Here is a 17559-nt window from a genome sequence, read left to right on the forward strand (position 1 = left end):
AGAACAAGGAAGTGGGTTATGTAAGTTGCAGAATACAAGATCGGTATACAGAAATCACTTTGCTTCTATATGACAATGAACATTTAGAAATTAATATTTAGGAGTTCCCGTCGTGGCTCAGTGGTTAACGAATCTGACTAGGAACCATGAGGTTGAGGGTTCGATCCCTGGCCTTGCTCAGCAGGTTAAGGATCCGGCGTTGCCATGAGCTCTGGTGTAGGTTGCAGATGCAGCTTGGATCCTGCGTTGCTGTGGCTCTGGTGCAGCTACAGCTCTGATTCCACCCCTAGCCTGGGATTCTCCATATGCTGCAGGTGCGGCCCTAGAAAAGACAAAAAGACAAAATAAATAAAGTTAAGGAATGCCATTTATAGTAATATTAAAAACCATGAAATACTTTGAGATAAATCTAACAAAAAATGTGAAAGATTCATACATTGGAAACTTCAAAACATAGTTGACAGAAATTAAATAAAGAAGATCTAAGTAAGTGATGAGATGAATCATGTTCATGGATCAATGAAGTCAATTTTGTTAGGATGTCAGTTGTCTCCCATATAGTGTATAGACTCAGTACATTCTCAACCAAAATCCTATTTAGGTTTTTGTAGGAATTGACAAACTGATACTAAAATTCATATGGAAATGCAAAGGAGCTAGACTAGCCCAAACAACTTTGACAAAGAACAAAATTGGAGGTCTACCTGATTTCAAGATTTATAAAGCTCCAAGAATTAAGACAGTATGATGTTGATGTCAAAAGAGACAAAATGATCAATGGAATAGTAGAGACAGTCTCAAAAAAAATAAAAAAAAGATAAGGTGTACATGGACAACTGATTTAAAACAAGGTGTAAAAGTTTTCAATGATGAAATAATAGTCTTTTCAATAAATGGTACTGGAACAATTAGATATATATATGTGATAAAATGAACTTTGACCCACACTTCATACTGTATATAATTAGCTCAAAATGTGTCAAAGACCTAAATGTAAAGCCTAAAATTATAAAACTTCCAGAAGAAAAAGTTGAAGTAGGGAATAATTTCTTACTTATGACAACAAAATGATGATAATCAAAATAAGAAATTGGTAAGTTGTAGTATTTATTTATTTTATTTTTTTGTCTTTTTGCCTTTTCTAGGGCCACTCCGGCAGCATATGGAAGTTCCAGGCTAGGGGTCGAATCGGAGCTGTAGCTGCCAGCCTACACCAGAGCCACAGCAACTCCGGATCCGAGCCGCATCTGTAACCTACACCACAGCTCCGGGCAACGCTGGATCCTTAACCCACTGATCAAGGCCAGGGACTGAACCCGCAACCTCATGGTTCCTAGTCAGGTTCATTAACCACTGCACCACGATGGGAACTCCCTGGTAAGTTGTGGTTTTTAAAAATTAAAAGCTTTTTCTCCTTAAGAGAATGGAAAGATAAATCACTGTTTGGGATAAAATATTTGCATATCATCTGATAAATTCACACTATATAAAGAATTCTTAAAACTCAATAATAAAGCAATCCAGCTTTTAAAAGAAAAAATCAAAAGATTTGAGCACAGTTCATCAAAGTGTGATGAACTCATTGAAAGTTCCTCAGTATTAGTAGTCATTAAGGAGATGCAAATTAAAATGCAATGGGATATCATCACACATCTATTGGAATGACTAAAATGAGAAGGACTGATCATATTAAGTGTTGGTGAAATGTGGAGGGACTGGAACACTCGTATGTGTTATGGGAATGTAAAATGATGAAACCTCTTTGGCAAACAGTTTGGCAGTTGAAGAAGTTTAACACCCGCCTAGTAGATGACCCTACCACTTCGCATATAGATGTTTACCCAGGAGAAGTGAAATCATATGTTCATGCAAAGATTTGGAAACAAATGCTTATATTAGATTTATTTGTAATAGCCCCAAACCCGAAACATTTCATGTCCATTGACAGCTGAATGAGTAAACAAACTTTGTTATATCTCTACAATTGAATATTCTTAATAATAAAAAGAAATGAAGGGTGCATGCTTTAACATGGATGAATATAAAAAAGTTATTATGAATGAAAGAAGCCAGACAAAAAGGAGCACATACTGAATACATACATGTTGTGTGATGTAAAATTCTGGCAAATGCAAAGTATAGTAATAGAAAGTAGACCAGTAGTTACCCTGGGACAGGGTGGCTGGGCTGGTGTGGGAAGGAGGGATTACAGAGGAGCTCAAGGCATTTTGGGCATGATCGACATGTTTGTTATCCCAACTGGTGATGGTTTTACAAGTGTATACATATGTCAAAACTTAAATTGACACTAAGAATGTGTAACATAACAGAATACTATGTAGCAGTAAGAGGGAACAAGCTGTGGATATGTGCTATGATATGGATGAATCTCAAAAAACATTATACTCAGTGAAAGAAAGACTATACAGAAATCATATTTATATGAAATGTACAAAAAGAGGTAAATCTATAAAGACAAAAAGATTAGTCATTGCCTCGTGTGTGGAATGGGAGGAAACAGGCATTAACAGTATGCATCAGGGATCTTATTGGGGTGATGAAGATGTTTTAACAGTGATTTATGATGATGGTTGATAAACTTAATAAAAAATCATTGAATTGTAAATTAGAAAATGGTGAATAATATGATATACAAAATATGCCTCTATAAAGTTATTTAAAATGTACAGTATGTCAAGTATAACTCAAAAATGTTGTTGAAAAAACAATAAAAATCTGTTTATGGTTGTATCTAATACAATGTAACTCTTCCATAAAAATATTTATTATTATAATTATCAGGGGTAACAGATTTTTAAAAAAGGTTTCAAAGCAAAGTAATACAACCTCCTTAAAAGTCCGAGATTTCCATAAGTGATGTTACTAAAGGTGTATTTTTTTCTTTTGTTGTTGTTGCTACCTGTATGGTATAAGAATTGTATTTGGAGTGAGTGTGCAGATGAAAGGGCACTGGCAGCACTCCTTGCACATTTCTGGTCATCATTTTGGGTAGAAGAGGGCCATCTAGAACAGGATCAACAAACTATGAATGGCCCGGCCGGGGCTGATTCCAGTTGTGGCCTGTTTTTTTAATAGCCTATGACCTAAGAATTCTTTTTACAATTTTAAGTGATTGTAAAACAAAACAAGCAAAACAAAGAATTTGCAGAGATCATATATGGCTTGCAAAGCCTAAAATATTTACTACCTGAATCTTTAGGAAAAAGATTTGCTGACTCCTTTTTTTTTAAAATTACTCAATGAATTTATTACATTTATGGTTGTACAGTGATCATCACAGTCCAATTTTATAGGATTTCCATCCCACAACCCCAACACAGCCCCCCCCCAAACTGTTTCCTTTGGAAACCATAAGTTTTTCAAAGTCTATGAGTCAGTATCTGTTCTGCAAAGAAGTTCATTCTGTCCTTTTTTCAGATTCCACATGTCAGTGAAAGCATCTGATGGTGGTGTCTTGTTGTCTGACTGACTTCACGTAGCATGATAATTTCTCGGTCCATCCATGTTGCTAAAAATGCTGGTATTTCTTTCCTTTTAAAGGCTGAGTGATATTCCATTGTGTATATGGACCACATCTTCTTGATCCGCTCCTCTGTCGATGGACATTTAGGCTGTTGCCATGTCTTGGCTATTGAAAATAGTGCTGCAATGAACATTGGAGTATGTGTGTCTTTGCGAGTCATGGTTTTCTCTGGATAGATGCCCAGGAGTGGGATTGCTGGATCAAATGGTAGTTCTGTTTTTAGTTTTCTGAGGCATCGCTACACTGTTTTCCACAGTGGTTGCACCAATTTACAATCCCACCAACAGTGCAATAGCGTTCCCTTTTCTCCACACCCTCTCCAGCACTTACTGGTTGTAGACTTTTTGATGATGGCCTTTCTGGCTGGTGTAAGGTGGTACCTCAGAGCGGTTTTGATTTGCATTTATCTAGCAATGAGTGATGGTGAACATCTTTTCATGTGTTTTGTGGCCATCTGTCTGTCTTCTTTGGAGAATTGTCTGTTTAGATCTTCTGCCCATTTTTTGATGGGGTTGTGTGGTTTTTTGGGTATTGAGCAGTAGGAGGTATTTATAAATTTTGGAGATGAGTCCCTTGTCAGTCGATTCATTTGCAAAGATTTTCTCCCATTCTGTGGGTTGTCTTTTCGTTTTGTTTCGGGTTTCCTTTGCTGGGCAGAAACTTTTAAGTTTAATTAAGACCCATTTGTTTATTTTTGTTTTTATTGTCATTACTCTAAGAGGTGGATCTGAGAAGATGGTGCTGTCGTTTATGTCAGAGAGTGTTTGGCCTATGTTTTCCTCTAAGAGTTTTATACGGTCTGGCCTTACATCTAGGTCTTTAATCCATTTTGAGTTTATTTTTGTGTTTGGTGTTAGGGAGTGTTCTAATTTCATTCTTTTCCATGTGGCTGTCCAATTTTCCCAGCACTACTTATTCAACAAGCTGTCTTTTCTCCATTGTATATTCTTGCCTCCTTTGTCATAGATCAGTTGACTGTAGGTGCGTGGGTTTAATTCTGGGCTTTCTATCCTGTTCTGCTGATCTCTACGTCTGTCTTTGTGCCGGTACCATATGGTTTTGATGTTTGTTGCTTTGTGGTATAGTCTGAAGTCAGGGAGACTGATTCTTCCAGCTCCATTTTTCTTTCTCAGGATGTCTTTGGCTATTCTGGGTCTTTTGTGCTTCCAAACAAACGTTAAAATATTTTGTTTGAATTCTGTGAAAAATATCCTTGGTAGTTTGATAGGGATTGCATTGACTCTGTAGATTGCATTGGGTAGTGTAGTCATTTTGATAATATTGACTCTTCCAGTCCAAGAGCATGGTATGTCTTTTCATCTGTTTGTGTCATCTTTGATTTCTTTCATCAGCATCTTATAGTTTTCAGAGTACAGGTCTTTTGTCTCTTTAGGTAGGTTAACTCCTAGGTATTTTATTCTCTTGGATGTGATGGTAAATGGGATTGCTTCCCTAATTTCTCTTTGTGATGTTTCATTGTTAGTATATAGAAATGCAGTTGATTTCTGTGTATTGATTTTGTATCCTATGACTTTACTAAATTCATGGATGAGCTCTGTTTTCTGGTAGCATTTTTAGGATTTTCTGGGTATAGTATCATGTCATCTGCAAATAGTGATGGTTTGACTTCTTCATTTCCAATCTGGATTCCTTTTATTTCTTTTACTTCTCTGATTACTGTGGCTAGGACTTCCAAAACTATGTTGAAGAGTAGTGGCGAGAGTGGACATCCTTGTCTTGTTCCTGATCTCAGTGGTAATTCTGTCAGCTTTTTACCATTGAGAATGATGTTTGCTCTGGGTTTGCCACATATGGCCTTTATTATGTTGCGGTAGGTTCCCTCTATGTCCACTTTTTGAAGGGTTTTTTCAGAAATGGGTGTTGGATTTTGTCAAAGACTTTTTCTGAGTCTATTGAGAGGATCATACGGTTTTTAATCTTCAGTTTGTTAATGTGGTGCATCTATGTTCATCAGTGAAACTGGGCTGTAATTTTCTTTTCTTGTGGTATCTTTGTCTGGTTTTGGTATCAGGGTGATGGTAGCCTCATAGAATGAGTTTGGGCATATCCCTTCCTCTGCAATTTTTTGGAGTAGTTTCAGAAGGAGAGGTGTTAGCTGTCCTCTAAATGTTTGATAGAATTTGTCTGTGATGCCATCTGGTCCTGGACTTTTGCTCATTGTGAGTCACACGGGAAGTCCCTGGACTTTTGTTTGTTGAAAGTTTTTTTTTTTTTTTTTTTTTTTGTCTTTTTGCCATTTCTTGGGCCGCTCCCGCGGCATATGGAGGTTCCCAGGCTAGGGATTGAATTGGAGCTGTAGCTGCCAGCCTACGCCAGAGCCACAGCAACGCGGGATCCGAGCCGAGTCTGCAACTTACACCACAGCTCACGGCAACGCTGGATTGTTAACCCACTGAGCAAGGGCAGGGACCGAACCCGCAACCTCATGGTTCCTAGTCGGATTAACCACTGCACCACGACGGGAACTCCAGTTGGAAGTTTTTTAATCACAGTTTCAATTTCAGTACTTGCGATTGGTTTGTTCATCTTTTCTATTTCATCTTGGTTTAGCCTTGGAAGATTGTGCTTTTCTAGGAATTTGTCCATTTCTTCTAGGTGGTCTGTTTTATTGGCGTACAGTTGCATATGGTAGTCTCTTATGATCCTTTGTGTTTCTGTGATGTCTGTTGTTACTTCTCCTTTTTCATTTCTAATTTTATTGATTTGAGTCCTCTATCCTTTTTTCTTGATAAGTCTGGCTGAGGGTTTATCAATTTTGTTGATCTTTTCAAAGAACCAGCTTTTTGTTTCATTGATCTTTTCTATGGTTTTCTTTGTTTCTATGTCATTGATTTCTGCTCTGATCTTTATGATTTCTTTTCTTCTACTAACTTTAGGTCTTGTCTGTTCTCTTTCCAGCTGCTTTAGATGTAAAGTTAGGTTGTTTATTTGAACTTTTTCTTGTTTCCTGAGGTGGGCTTATATAGCTATAAACTTTCCTCTTAGAAGGGCTTTTGCTGCATCCCATAGGTTTTGGAGTGTCGTATCTTTGTTGTCACTTGGTCTAGGTATTTTTTAATTTCCTCTTTGATTTCTTCAGTGATCTGTTGGTTGTTTAGTAGCATGTTGCTTAGTCTCCATGTGTTTGTGTTTTTTGCATTTTTTTTCTTGGGTGTTGATGTCTAGTTGTATATAGCGTTGTGGTCGGAAAAGATGCCTGATGAGATTTCAATTTTCTTAAAGTTACTGAGGCTTGCTTTGTAGTCCAGGATGTGATCAGTCTTAGAGAATGTCCATGTGCACTTGAGAAGAGTGTGTATTGTTGCTTTTGGATGGAATGTCGTATAAAAATCTATTAAGTCCGTTTGGTGTAATGCTTCATTCAGTGCCTGTATTTCCTTATTGATTTTCTGTCTGGATGATCTGTCCATTGCTGTAAGTGGGGTGTTAAAGTTCCCCACTATTAGTGTGGTTTTGTCGATTTCTCCTTTTACGGTTGTTAGCAGTTGCCTTATATATTGTGGTGGACTTGTGTTGGGTGCTTTAAATATTTAAAATTTTTATATCTTCTTCTTGGATTGATCCTTTGTTCACTATGTGGTGACCTTCCTTGTCCTTTAAAATATTCTTCATTTTAAAGTCTATTTTGTTTGATATGAGTATCGCTACTCCAGCTTTCTTTTGGTTCCCTTTTGCATGGAATATTTTCTTCCATCCTCTCAATTTCAATTTGAATGTGTCCCTAGAAGTGAAGTGGGTCTCTTGAAAACAGCATATATATGGATCTTGTTTATGTATCCCTTCAGCCAGTCTATGTTTTTTGGTTGGGATGTTTAGTCCATTAATATTTAGGGTAATTATTGATATTTATGTTCTTATTGCCATTTTATTAATTGCTTTGGATTTGTTTTTGTTGCTCTTTTTTCTTCCCTTCTCTTGTTCTCTCCTCTCTGGTTTGATGACTGTCTTTAGTGTTGTATTTGAGTTGATTTTTCTTATTTGTGTGTGTATCAATTGTAGATTTTTGTTTTGCAGTTACTCTGAAGTTTTTATATGAGTCTATATATACGAGATTGTTTTAAGTTCTTGGTCTCTTAATTGCAAGTGCATCTCCAGTGTCCTGCATCTGTACCCACCTCTTCTCATGATTTCTGATTTTGGTGGCATAATTGTGCATGGATGATTTCCTATCTTTACTGTATATATACCTTTACTGGTGAGCCTTGTCATTTGAGGTATTTTTGTTTCTGGTTGAGGCCTTTTTTCTTCTGCCTAGAGAAGTTCTTTTAGTATTTGTTGTAAAGCTGGTTTGGTGTTGCTGAATTCTCTCAGCTTTTGCTTATCTGTGAAGCAGTTGATTTCTTCTTCAAATCTGAATGAGAGCCTTAGTGGGTAAAGTAATCTTGTTTGGAGATTTTTTCCTTTCATCATATTGGGTATATCCTGCCACTCCCTTCTGGCCTGCAGAGTTTCTGCTGAAAAATCTGCTGATAACCTTATCGGGGTTCCCTTGTGTATCATTTGTTTCTTTTTCCCTAGCTGCTTTCACTGTTTTTAATTTTGGTCAGTTTGATTAACATGTGTCTCAGGGTGTTCCTCCTTGGCTTATTTTATATGGTACTCGTTGCGCTTCCTGGATTTGAGTGAGTGGTTCCTTTCCTATGTTAGGGAAGTTTTTGGCTATTATCTCTCTGAATATTTTTTCTGTCCCCTTCTCTCTCTCTTCTCCTTCTGACATCCCTGTAATATGGATGTTGGTGTGTTTAACGTGTCCCAGAGTTCTCTGAGACTCTCTCCATTTGTTTTCAATCTTTTTTTCTCTTTTCTGTTGTGCATCCATGATTTCCTCTAATCTGTCCTCCATCTCGCTTATTCGTTCTTCTGCCTCCTATATTCTGATGTTGGCTGCTTCTAGTGAATTTTTAATTTCAGCTATTGTATTTTGCATCTCTTCTTGTGTAAGTTTTATATCTTGTGTCTCTTTCGTGAGTGTTTCCTGTAAGTTATCCATCTTTGCCCCCAGTTTATTTCCAATGTCTTGCATCATCTTCAGCATCAGCAGTCTAAAGTCTTTTTCCTGGAGATTAAGAATCTCCTCATGGCTTAGCTGTTTTTCTGGGGTTTTTCCTTTCTCCCTCATCTGAGTTACAGGTCTCTGTCTTTTCATTTTTACAGGTTTTTGGTGTGGTGACCTTTTTTTCAGATAATAGAGTTGTAGCCTCTCTTATTTCTGGTGTCTGCCCCCTTTGTTGCTGAAGTCAGTATGGGGGCTTGCTGTAGGCTTCCTGATGGAGGTGTAGGGTTGTTTATATCGTGTAATCGCCCCTCCTACCTCTTGATGTGGCCTCTTTGTCTTCTGGAGTAGGATTTTTTTTTTTTCTTTTTGCCTTTTCTAGGGCCATACCTGTGGCATATGGAGTTCCCAGGCTAGGGGTCTAATAGGAGCTGTAGCCACTAGCCGACACCACAACCACAGCAATGCCAGATCTGAGCTGCGTCTGCTACCTACACCACAGCTCATGGCTACACTGAATCATTAACCCACTGAGCAAGGCCAGGGATTGAACCCGCAACCTCATGGTTCCTAGTTGGATTTGTTAACAACTGCGCCACGATGGGAACTCCTGGAGTAGGATATCTTTTTGAAAGTTTCTGGTTCATTTGGCTGACGATTGCTCAGCATTTGGTTGTAAATTTTGTTGTTTTTAGGAGAGAAGTTGAGCTGTAGTCCTTCTATTCTGCCATCTAAATTCCAGGATTTGTTGACTCCTAATCTAGAAAGATGTTTTTGGAGAGTGTGAAATGTATTAATTTTGTGTTTTTATTCTCCTGTAGGCTATCTTACTTTAGTTAAATTATCTAGATTTCCCTTGTTATAATTGTGTACTTCCACAATGCTTCAGGATCCAGTTCTAATATTGCCATAATGTGAAATTGATCTTGAATAGTATAAGTTGGTCTTTCTTCTGTATCAAAGTGATGGATACAATCAGTTGAATGATCTTTTTTCATTATCTGACTTGAGAATTAGCATTTTGAGTATTAGAACTCATCCACTAATGTCTTTGAGTATTAGAACTTTACTAATGATCTTATAGCCAGCCAATATATTACATTTATCAGCAGTACTTTCAGGTAAATTAGTTTCCTTCTTAATCTTTCCTACCATTTGTACCTATGGTTTATATATTCATGAGACTGGTTATGTCTGCATGTTATCAGATCAAATACTCGTAGTGGTGAATATGTCACTCAGATGATCTGTTGAACTTCATGCTGACAGAATAGACTATTATTGGAATATTTTATTTTTCAGGCTCTCATGTAGTTACCAATTTTTTTCTTTCTTGGCATGAAGACTAAGTTGGTTGGGATAAAAGTAAGTTAAGTTGCTAAGGGATCAGATTCAAGGGAAACAAAGCATAAAACTAAAAGGTTTACAGGGCAGAAAAAGCGCATTTCTTCAACTGGACCCTAGCTTTTTAAAAATTTAAATTATGCTTCTATCCATGAAATAGAAATGAAACTAAGGCATATTCTAAGAGAATGAAGTTGAAGAGTTCCGTTGTTGGCACAGTGAGTTAAGAATCTGGTATTGTCACTGTTGTGGCCCTGGGTTTCTGTGGTGTGGGTTTGATTCTTGGCCTGGGAACTTTTACATGCTGCTGGCGCAGCCAAAAAAAAAAAGAAAAGTTGAGACATAATATGTACTTGTCTAGTATATATATTCTATACTTGATCTTAGCTAAAAGGCTGAGAAGCGATCTAGTATATATATTCTAAATAGTAGTGTAATTTCAGATAGTAATTAGATAATTTTAAAATGATTTATCTGAGTTTAGTATTTAGAAAACAATATAGTAGTCATAATTCTACCCAGATAACTCTTTTGACACTTAAAAATTTCAAATTAATGTATTCACTTGGTTAAATTTAAGCAGCTTGCACAAATGTATAAGGAAACACTGAAATCCTTCTCCAATTCTTTTCTCATGGGACTTCTATTTATGATTTTATTTTGTTCTTCCAGAAATGTTACAGCATAAACATTAATACCCTTACAGAAATATATATTTAGTGAATCAATATTTTACTTTATAAATATTAATCTACGCTAAACTTTTTATTTTTTTGTTTTTTGTTTTGTCTTTTCTAGGACCGCACCCAGGGCATATGGAGGTTCCCAGGCTAGGGGTCTAATTGAACCTGTAGCTGCCCGCCTATGCCAGAGTCACAGCAACTCAGGATCTGAGCCGCATCTGCAACCTAAACCACAGCTCACAGCAACGCCGCATCCTTAACCCACTGAGCAAGGCCAGGAATTGAACCTGTAACCTTATGGTTCCTAGTAGGATTTGTTAACTACTGAGCCATGATGGGAACTCCTACCCTAAACTTTTTTTTTACACTAAACTTTTTAAACAGTCACTTATTATTAAGTAATATTGAAAGCAAAAATTTTAATTCCTGGAATTTCACAAAATGAGTCTCAGAATTAAGAATCTTGTCTTTTATGCATTATAAAAATACTTAGTGTATATTTTGACATTACACAAAAATATTAAACAGTGTCCAGATATAGCAGAAAGCTGCCAGAATAGACTTTGAAGTAATTTTCAAAGGGTGTTTGTTAGTGTTTTATAACATACTACTTTTATGTTAGCTCCATTTTATGTTAGCTATGAGGCTCTCAAAAACACACTTTGTTTTTCTCACTGATAGATTCCTTGTTTAAGAATCTTGGCCTTCAGCCTACTTTTCCAGATCACTTGTAAGTGTAATTGTAAGCCAGCCCAAACATTGTTGAATGTTTTTTTTTAACTTGTCCTTTATTGTAAGGTAAAAGTTTTTTCTGATTTTCTACTGACTTTCTCATTTTAAGAGGCATGCATAATACCTTTATATTTGTCAAAAAATAACATATTCTCTCATTCCTTTCACTTTGGTTAATTCTGACTTTCTCACATATTTAAAATTAAACAAATTAAACAAATGTGATAGTGCAGGGAACTATATCTAGTCACTTGTGATGGAACATGATGGAGGATAATGTGAGGAAAAGAATGTATATATATATGTGTGTGTGTGTGTTTGTGTGACTGGGTCACTTTGCTGTGTAGTAGAAAATTGACCGAACAATCTAAACCAACTATAATGGAAAAAAACAAAAATAATTTAAAAAAATGTGATAGTGTTGTAGTTAGGTTTCATTTGTTGAGAGTGATGGAGATCAGAGATAAAACTTTTCACTAGGAAAAAAAAATTACCAGAGCTGTAATATATGGCACAATAGGACTTGTCATAGCAAGAAGAGAGGACATGAACTGTAGGTTAAAGGAATATTTGCAACATATTTATTTGGTGTCTTTAACTTGTCATAGTATTTCATACCATAATAAATTATGACTCTCATGGCCTATTATGTACACTCCTAAAAAAGCCTATAAAATCCGACTCATGTTTCTGTATGTATGTTTTCAAGTAGCAATTAGCTAACTTAGGTGTGAATTCAGTTCAATACAGTCTTAGATGTGTAGACAAGTACTTTAGGGTTTGTGGGTTTTAGACTTTGACTTTCAAATCAACTCTAACCTATAAATCTTCTGGGATTAATAAAGTTAGATAGAATTTGAGGATAGAAATGTAGATCTATGTTAAAATGCACAGTGGACCTTTTAAAGGGTTCGGTGTACTGTAAAATCTCAGGTTCAGATCTTTTTTTGTAGTTTTGGCCCCTTTATAAGTGCTTTGGTGTCAGCACAGCAACTTAGTGGAGTTTTCTACACTCTATTAAAAAGTGTTTAGTTTTCAAAAGAGTGTTTAGTGAGGACATGCATATTTCCAGTCAACCTTTTTATGTTTTAATTTTTCACTTCAAAGTGATTCAAGTACACATGCACATACAAGTGAGGCTTTTAAAAATGACTTTTTACTGTAATGTATTTGAAACATCATAAAATTAGGAATCTTGATTTATCTTCATTTTATCTTAGAGCATTGGGGTCTCCTTGGGGTCATAGAACTTTGGAAAAGAAAACCTAGAGAAATCACATGTATAACATTTCAGATACGAAAATAAATACCACACATTTTCATGGGATTTATTGCTTAATAAAGCCTAGCTAAGCTCTTATTTGAAAGAACTTAAGTTCTTATTTGCAAATACCTACAATGTCTGCATATCTTTTTCCTCAGTTTCTTATTTTGAAAAAATTTAAATGAATGGAAAAGTTGAAAGAAAAGTGTAATGAACACATTTATATTTATCACCTAGATTTCACCAATTTTGTCACGTTTGCTTAGAAAAACTAAGTATTTTGCTTAGAGAAAGTAATAGATATTATTTGATTTTCTGAACCACTTAAAATTATGTTGTAGACATAATACTTCACCCCTAAATATTTTCACATGCATAGTCTAAGTATAGGACATTCTCCTGTATATGTTTTTTAAAGTACATTTTTTAGTATAGTTTTTAGAATTTATTGCTGTTCTTTAATTTACAAGTCATTGATTTGCTCTTCTTTATAATCTTGATAATTTGTTTCGTTGTTGGTTTTCTAGTTTTCTAAGTTTTATATGAGACTTTATATGAGACTTATATGAGAGGATTTTTTTCCCCCTAATAATGAAAGACTTTAAATTTGTGAGCTTGCCTCTAATTGCATGTTTGGTATTTAGTTTTCTTGTCATTAGTTTCTAAATAATCTGGCATGGTACTTTTTATTCTTATCTGGGAGAGTATTTTAAAATTTGAAACCTTTTTTGACTTATTCAAATTTTTGCTATGTTCTAGTTTGCCTTGTGGTTGAACAATGCATCCTATTTAGTTTCTACTTTTAAAACATTTCTTGGGAGTTCCCGTTGTGGTGCAGTGGTTAATGAATCAGACTAGGAACCATGAAGTTGCGGGTTCGGTCCCTGCCCTTGCTCAGTGGGTTAAGGATCTGGTGTTGCCGTGAGCTGTGGTGTAGGTTGCAGACGTGGCTCGGATCCCGCGTTGCTGTGGCTCTGGCATAGGCCAGCGGCTACAGCTCCAATTGGACCCCTAGCCTGGGAACCTCCGTATGCCGCGGAAGCAGCCCAAAGAAATAGCAAAAAGACAAAAAAAAAAAAAAAAAAAAAAAAGCATTTCTTGAGAAATTTTTCATTGTGGCCTATAAGATTAATATTCTTTTTCCAAGTATCCCATCGATGCTTAAGAATGACATGAGCTCTGAGACCCCCAGGTAACTCTGGATTGAACACCACACAGTGATAACTGATAAGAGAATGTCAACTCCTGAGTCAACAAGGGAGAAAGCCAAGAAATTAATACAATCTAAATTTTCAGGATCTTGAGAAGGCTAGGATACGGCTCTAGATACCTCTGGAACTGAGTGTTACTGGTCTGTGTGGGGATGGAATAGGATTAATTGAAAACTAGTGAAGATTTTTACTTATTTCATGACACTGGCATATGGTGGGAAAGACTAAAACAAGGATCTCTTGCTGAGGAAGATTAGGAGTTGAGGAAATTGAAAATAGATTAAGTAGATATATGTATATGGAATGTTGAGAAATCGTTCCTTCCACCCCACCCACCCTTCTCTGACTTGGTTCTCAGAATTCTGGCCACAATCTAGGCAAGAGGAGTTTAGATGAGACAATTCAAGAATAATAATAATAGGCTTTTGAGCAGCTTTGTAATGTTTTTCTTCCCATTTGAAACATCCATGGTGGTTTTACTCTTGATGAAGAGAGAGTTGTTAATTTTTGGTACTTTGATGAAAATAATTTGAGATTTTTTAAAGGATATTTATTTTTTCTATTATAGTTGATTTACAGTGTTCTGTCAATTTCCACTGTACAGCAAAGTGACCCAGTCATGCATATATATGTACATTCTTGACATGATTTTTAAAAAACTGTTCTAATTTGTAGTTTGTTTTTGATACCTGTTTTCAGGCTCCCTTTCCTGTCCTTCTTCCTGCCTCCTTCTAATTTGTAGTTTGTTTTTGATACCCGTTTTCAGGCTCCCTTTCCTGTCCTTCTTCCTGCCTCCCTCATTCTCTTTCCTTTTGTTTTTTTCCTTCTTTTGATAGCTCTTGAAAATTTTTCTTTCTTTCTTTTTTTTCTTTTTAGGGCCACACTCACTGCAGGTGGAAGTTCCCAGGCTAGGGGTTGAATCAGAGCTGCAGTTGCTGGTTCACGCCACAGCCACAGCAATGTAGGATCCAAGCTGCGTCTGCAACCTACACCATAGTTCAGGGCAATGCCAGATCCCTGACCCACTGAGCATGGCCAGGGATTGAACCTACATCCTCACAGATACTAGTCGGATTTGTTTCTACTGTACCACAATGGGAACTCCCCAAAGTTTTTATTTTTTTTTTCTTTTCTGCTTTTCCCTTCCTCCTTGTTCATCCACCTACATGTTGGAAAGACATGACAAATAGAATTAAATTTGTAAGAAAATTGGAGTTCCCGTCGTGGCACAGTGGTTAACGAATCCGACTAGGAACCATGAGGTTGCAGGTTCGGTCCCTGCCCTTGCTCAGTGGGTTAACGATCCGGCGTTGCCGTGAGCTGTGGTGTAGGTTGCAGACGCGGCTCGGATCCCGCGTTGCTGTGGCTCTGGCGTAGGCCGGTGGCTACAGCTCCGATTCGACCCCTAGCCTGGGAACCTCCATATGCCGCGGGAGCGGCCCAAGAAATAGCAACAACAACAACAACAAAAAAAGCCAAAAAAAAAAAAAGAAAATTAACATGAATTAGTTGGACGTGAATACCATCGAAGTTTTTCAGTGAGATGCAGTTAATTAATTTTGACAACGCAGCGTATCAAATCAAAAAATATTGCTTGATAGATGCAGCTTGAATTAATAAGTGCTGTGTAGTTAACAAACCAGTTGTTTATATTAAACAATGTTTTTAACATAAAAGTGTGTTCTCTAAAGATGTTTAAGTATTTTCCAGTACTCTTATTCCTATTAGTCATTCATCACATCAGAAAACTTCTTAAATGCATTCAATGGTCTTTGAATTATTACTAATTCCAAATTTGTGGCATCAGCAAGTTTGTTGTGAAACATTGATTTTTCCTGTGAGTGAGTGGAGTCCTCCTCTTCCTATTTATTTTCTTGTATCATAGGATAGGTTCCTATTAGTATCCTATAAAATCAAGTTAATAAGTAAAGGAGTAAAGTATTCTAAAGAAACAGTGTACTTTCAAAATATGTATGCTACTTATTGTTTTAATTTAGAAGCTATTGCTATTTCTGTTCTTTTAATTTGTTAATATGCAATTAGAATATAAAATCTTAAATAATTTGGATTGAGGAAGACTTCTAAAAACTTCATTAAATATAATTGAAATTTTGAAGAACATCTTTTAAAAGTAATGCAATAGTCTAGCTTTGGCATGAATGATGGTTATCATAGCATTAAAAGGTAAAACAACTGGTTTTAGTAGCCCTTTTACAATCATGTAAACATCCAGATTTTGAGGACTTATAAATAATAATGCTATTGGCTAATCAAACCTAAGCTCATTTTCTTAAAAGAAAAGAAAAAAAAAAAAAAGGAAACAGCATAAGACAGCTCATCTTTTGGTTTATACCAGATCATGCCAAGACCTGATTTAACTAGTGTTTCTTGTCTGGATCTTTGACATACATCATATAAAGGCAGCGTCTTTGATGTGCACCCCCGCCACCCACTGCTTTTTAAAGTTGTAGACATGGTTCATTCACTGGTGTGTATTACTATGTTTTGCTGGTGTAATAATGGATTGTTTTGTGGGAAGAATATTGTCAACTTGGCAGCTGATAAAAGATGAAGTATATGGTAACAAAAATAAACAAGTTCAGGGCAAGGGAATATAAACATAGTAAAATCTTGTGTTGAAATCAGAGCCTTCAGATTTAGTGAACATGTTAGAACAGGAAGAGTGAATGTATTGGAGGTCATTAAACAAAAGATGTGGAAAGTATAGCACGTGAAATCGAAGGCTTATTTTGAAGTATCTAGGTACATAAGTTGAGAAAGGGGCAAGCAAGGAATATTGCTTAAATCAATTAGATACAAACAATAGTTGGATACAAGGTGGCAGCTCATTGGCTTATGGCTTGCTGCCTTTTCCTCTCCTATTTCCTCCATTTCCTTCAGTTGATGATTAACTTTTCTTTGGTTGCATTATTTTTGGTATAGTACAGTGTACTGTGTCATAGATCAGGAAATTGAAAACTGGAAAATAAACTGTAGAATGTAAAAGTCAAATTCTGTACTTTTTAGTTCTTATTATCAATCAAGAAGTAGATCGGCAATGGATCTTAGGTGTCTTGGAGTATGAGGCTAAGAGGATATATTTACCTAGGACTCAACATATGCCACCCTTTTGCTTGATGCTTTATTGTGAGAGATATGTATTTATTTAACTGGGATGAATAGTCCTAGTATTTTAGTTTCCATCATTTAGATGTATTTTTATCAGTGTTCTTACTAGTAGAAATAGTAGAATCAAAAATAGTTTATTATCATTTCCAGTTTTCTTATCTGTACTGTCATGAACTCAGATGATTAAGTATCCAGAACTTTTGGGCATTGGAAGTGTGACTCTTCTCTTCTATCAGATACAAACAATAGCATAAGAAAAACCATACCATTTGAGAGAAACAGCGAACTTTTAAAAATTCATTGCATTAACTCAACGATGTGTAGTGACCATTGATTAATAGAACAACGCATGATAAGAAATATGTGTGGCATAGCATTTGATAGGAGAGTCAACTGACCTGCTTTCTTTTGTTTGCCAATTTGTTTTTTATTAAGTTGTTGACAGTTACACTGCAAACATGGCTTTCTTGTGCTAGGTTTATTTTAAAAACCAGTGCAAATATGATAGCTTTTACTTCTATCTTTAGCCAAATCCTGGTAGAAGAAATTGAATGGATCTGAAAAATAATTCCCTGTGACTTTCATTAGTGTTACTTGTAAACATACAATATAAATTTAGTAATGTAATATTTACAGTA

General features: G+C 36.1%; 1 protein-coding gene across 11 annotated transcripts in view; it reads left to right on the top strand.

Moving 5' to 3' along the window:
* The window catches only part of MRPL1 (mitochondrial ribosomal protein L1), a 118081-nt gene that overhangs the window by 80005 nt on the left and 20517 nt on the right, over window positions 1–17559 (top strand). Inside the window, exon 8 of one of the 11 annotated variants that reach the window (XM_021100624.1) lies at window positions 2691–2719. The exons of the other annotated variants lie outside the window; for them this stretch is intronic. Within the exon in view, the coding sequence (XP_020956283.1) occupies window positions 2691–2704 (14 nt within the window). The 3' untranslated portion in view covers window positions 2705–2719. Of the gene's footprint in view, window positions 1–2690; window positions 2720–17559 lie in introns of those variants that run through there. 11 annotated transcript variants of the gene reach the window in all.

This window comes from Sus scrofa, chromosome 8 (genome assembly GCF_000003025.6).
Source record: "Sus scrofa isolate TJ Tabasco breed Duroc chromosome 8, Sscrofa11.1, whole genome shotgun sequence".
Lineage (NCBI taxonomy): Eukaryota > Metazoa > Chordata > Mammalia > Artiodactyla > Suidae > Sus > Sus scrofa.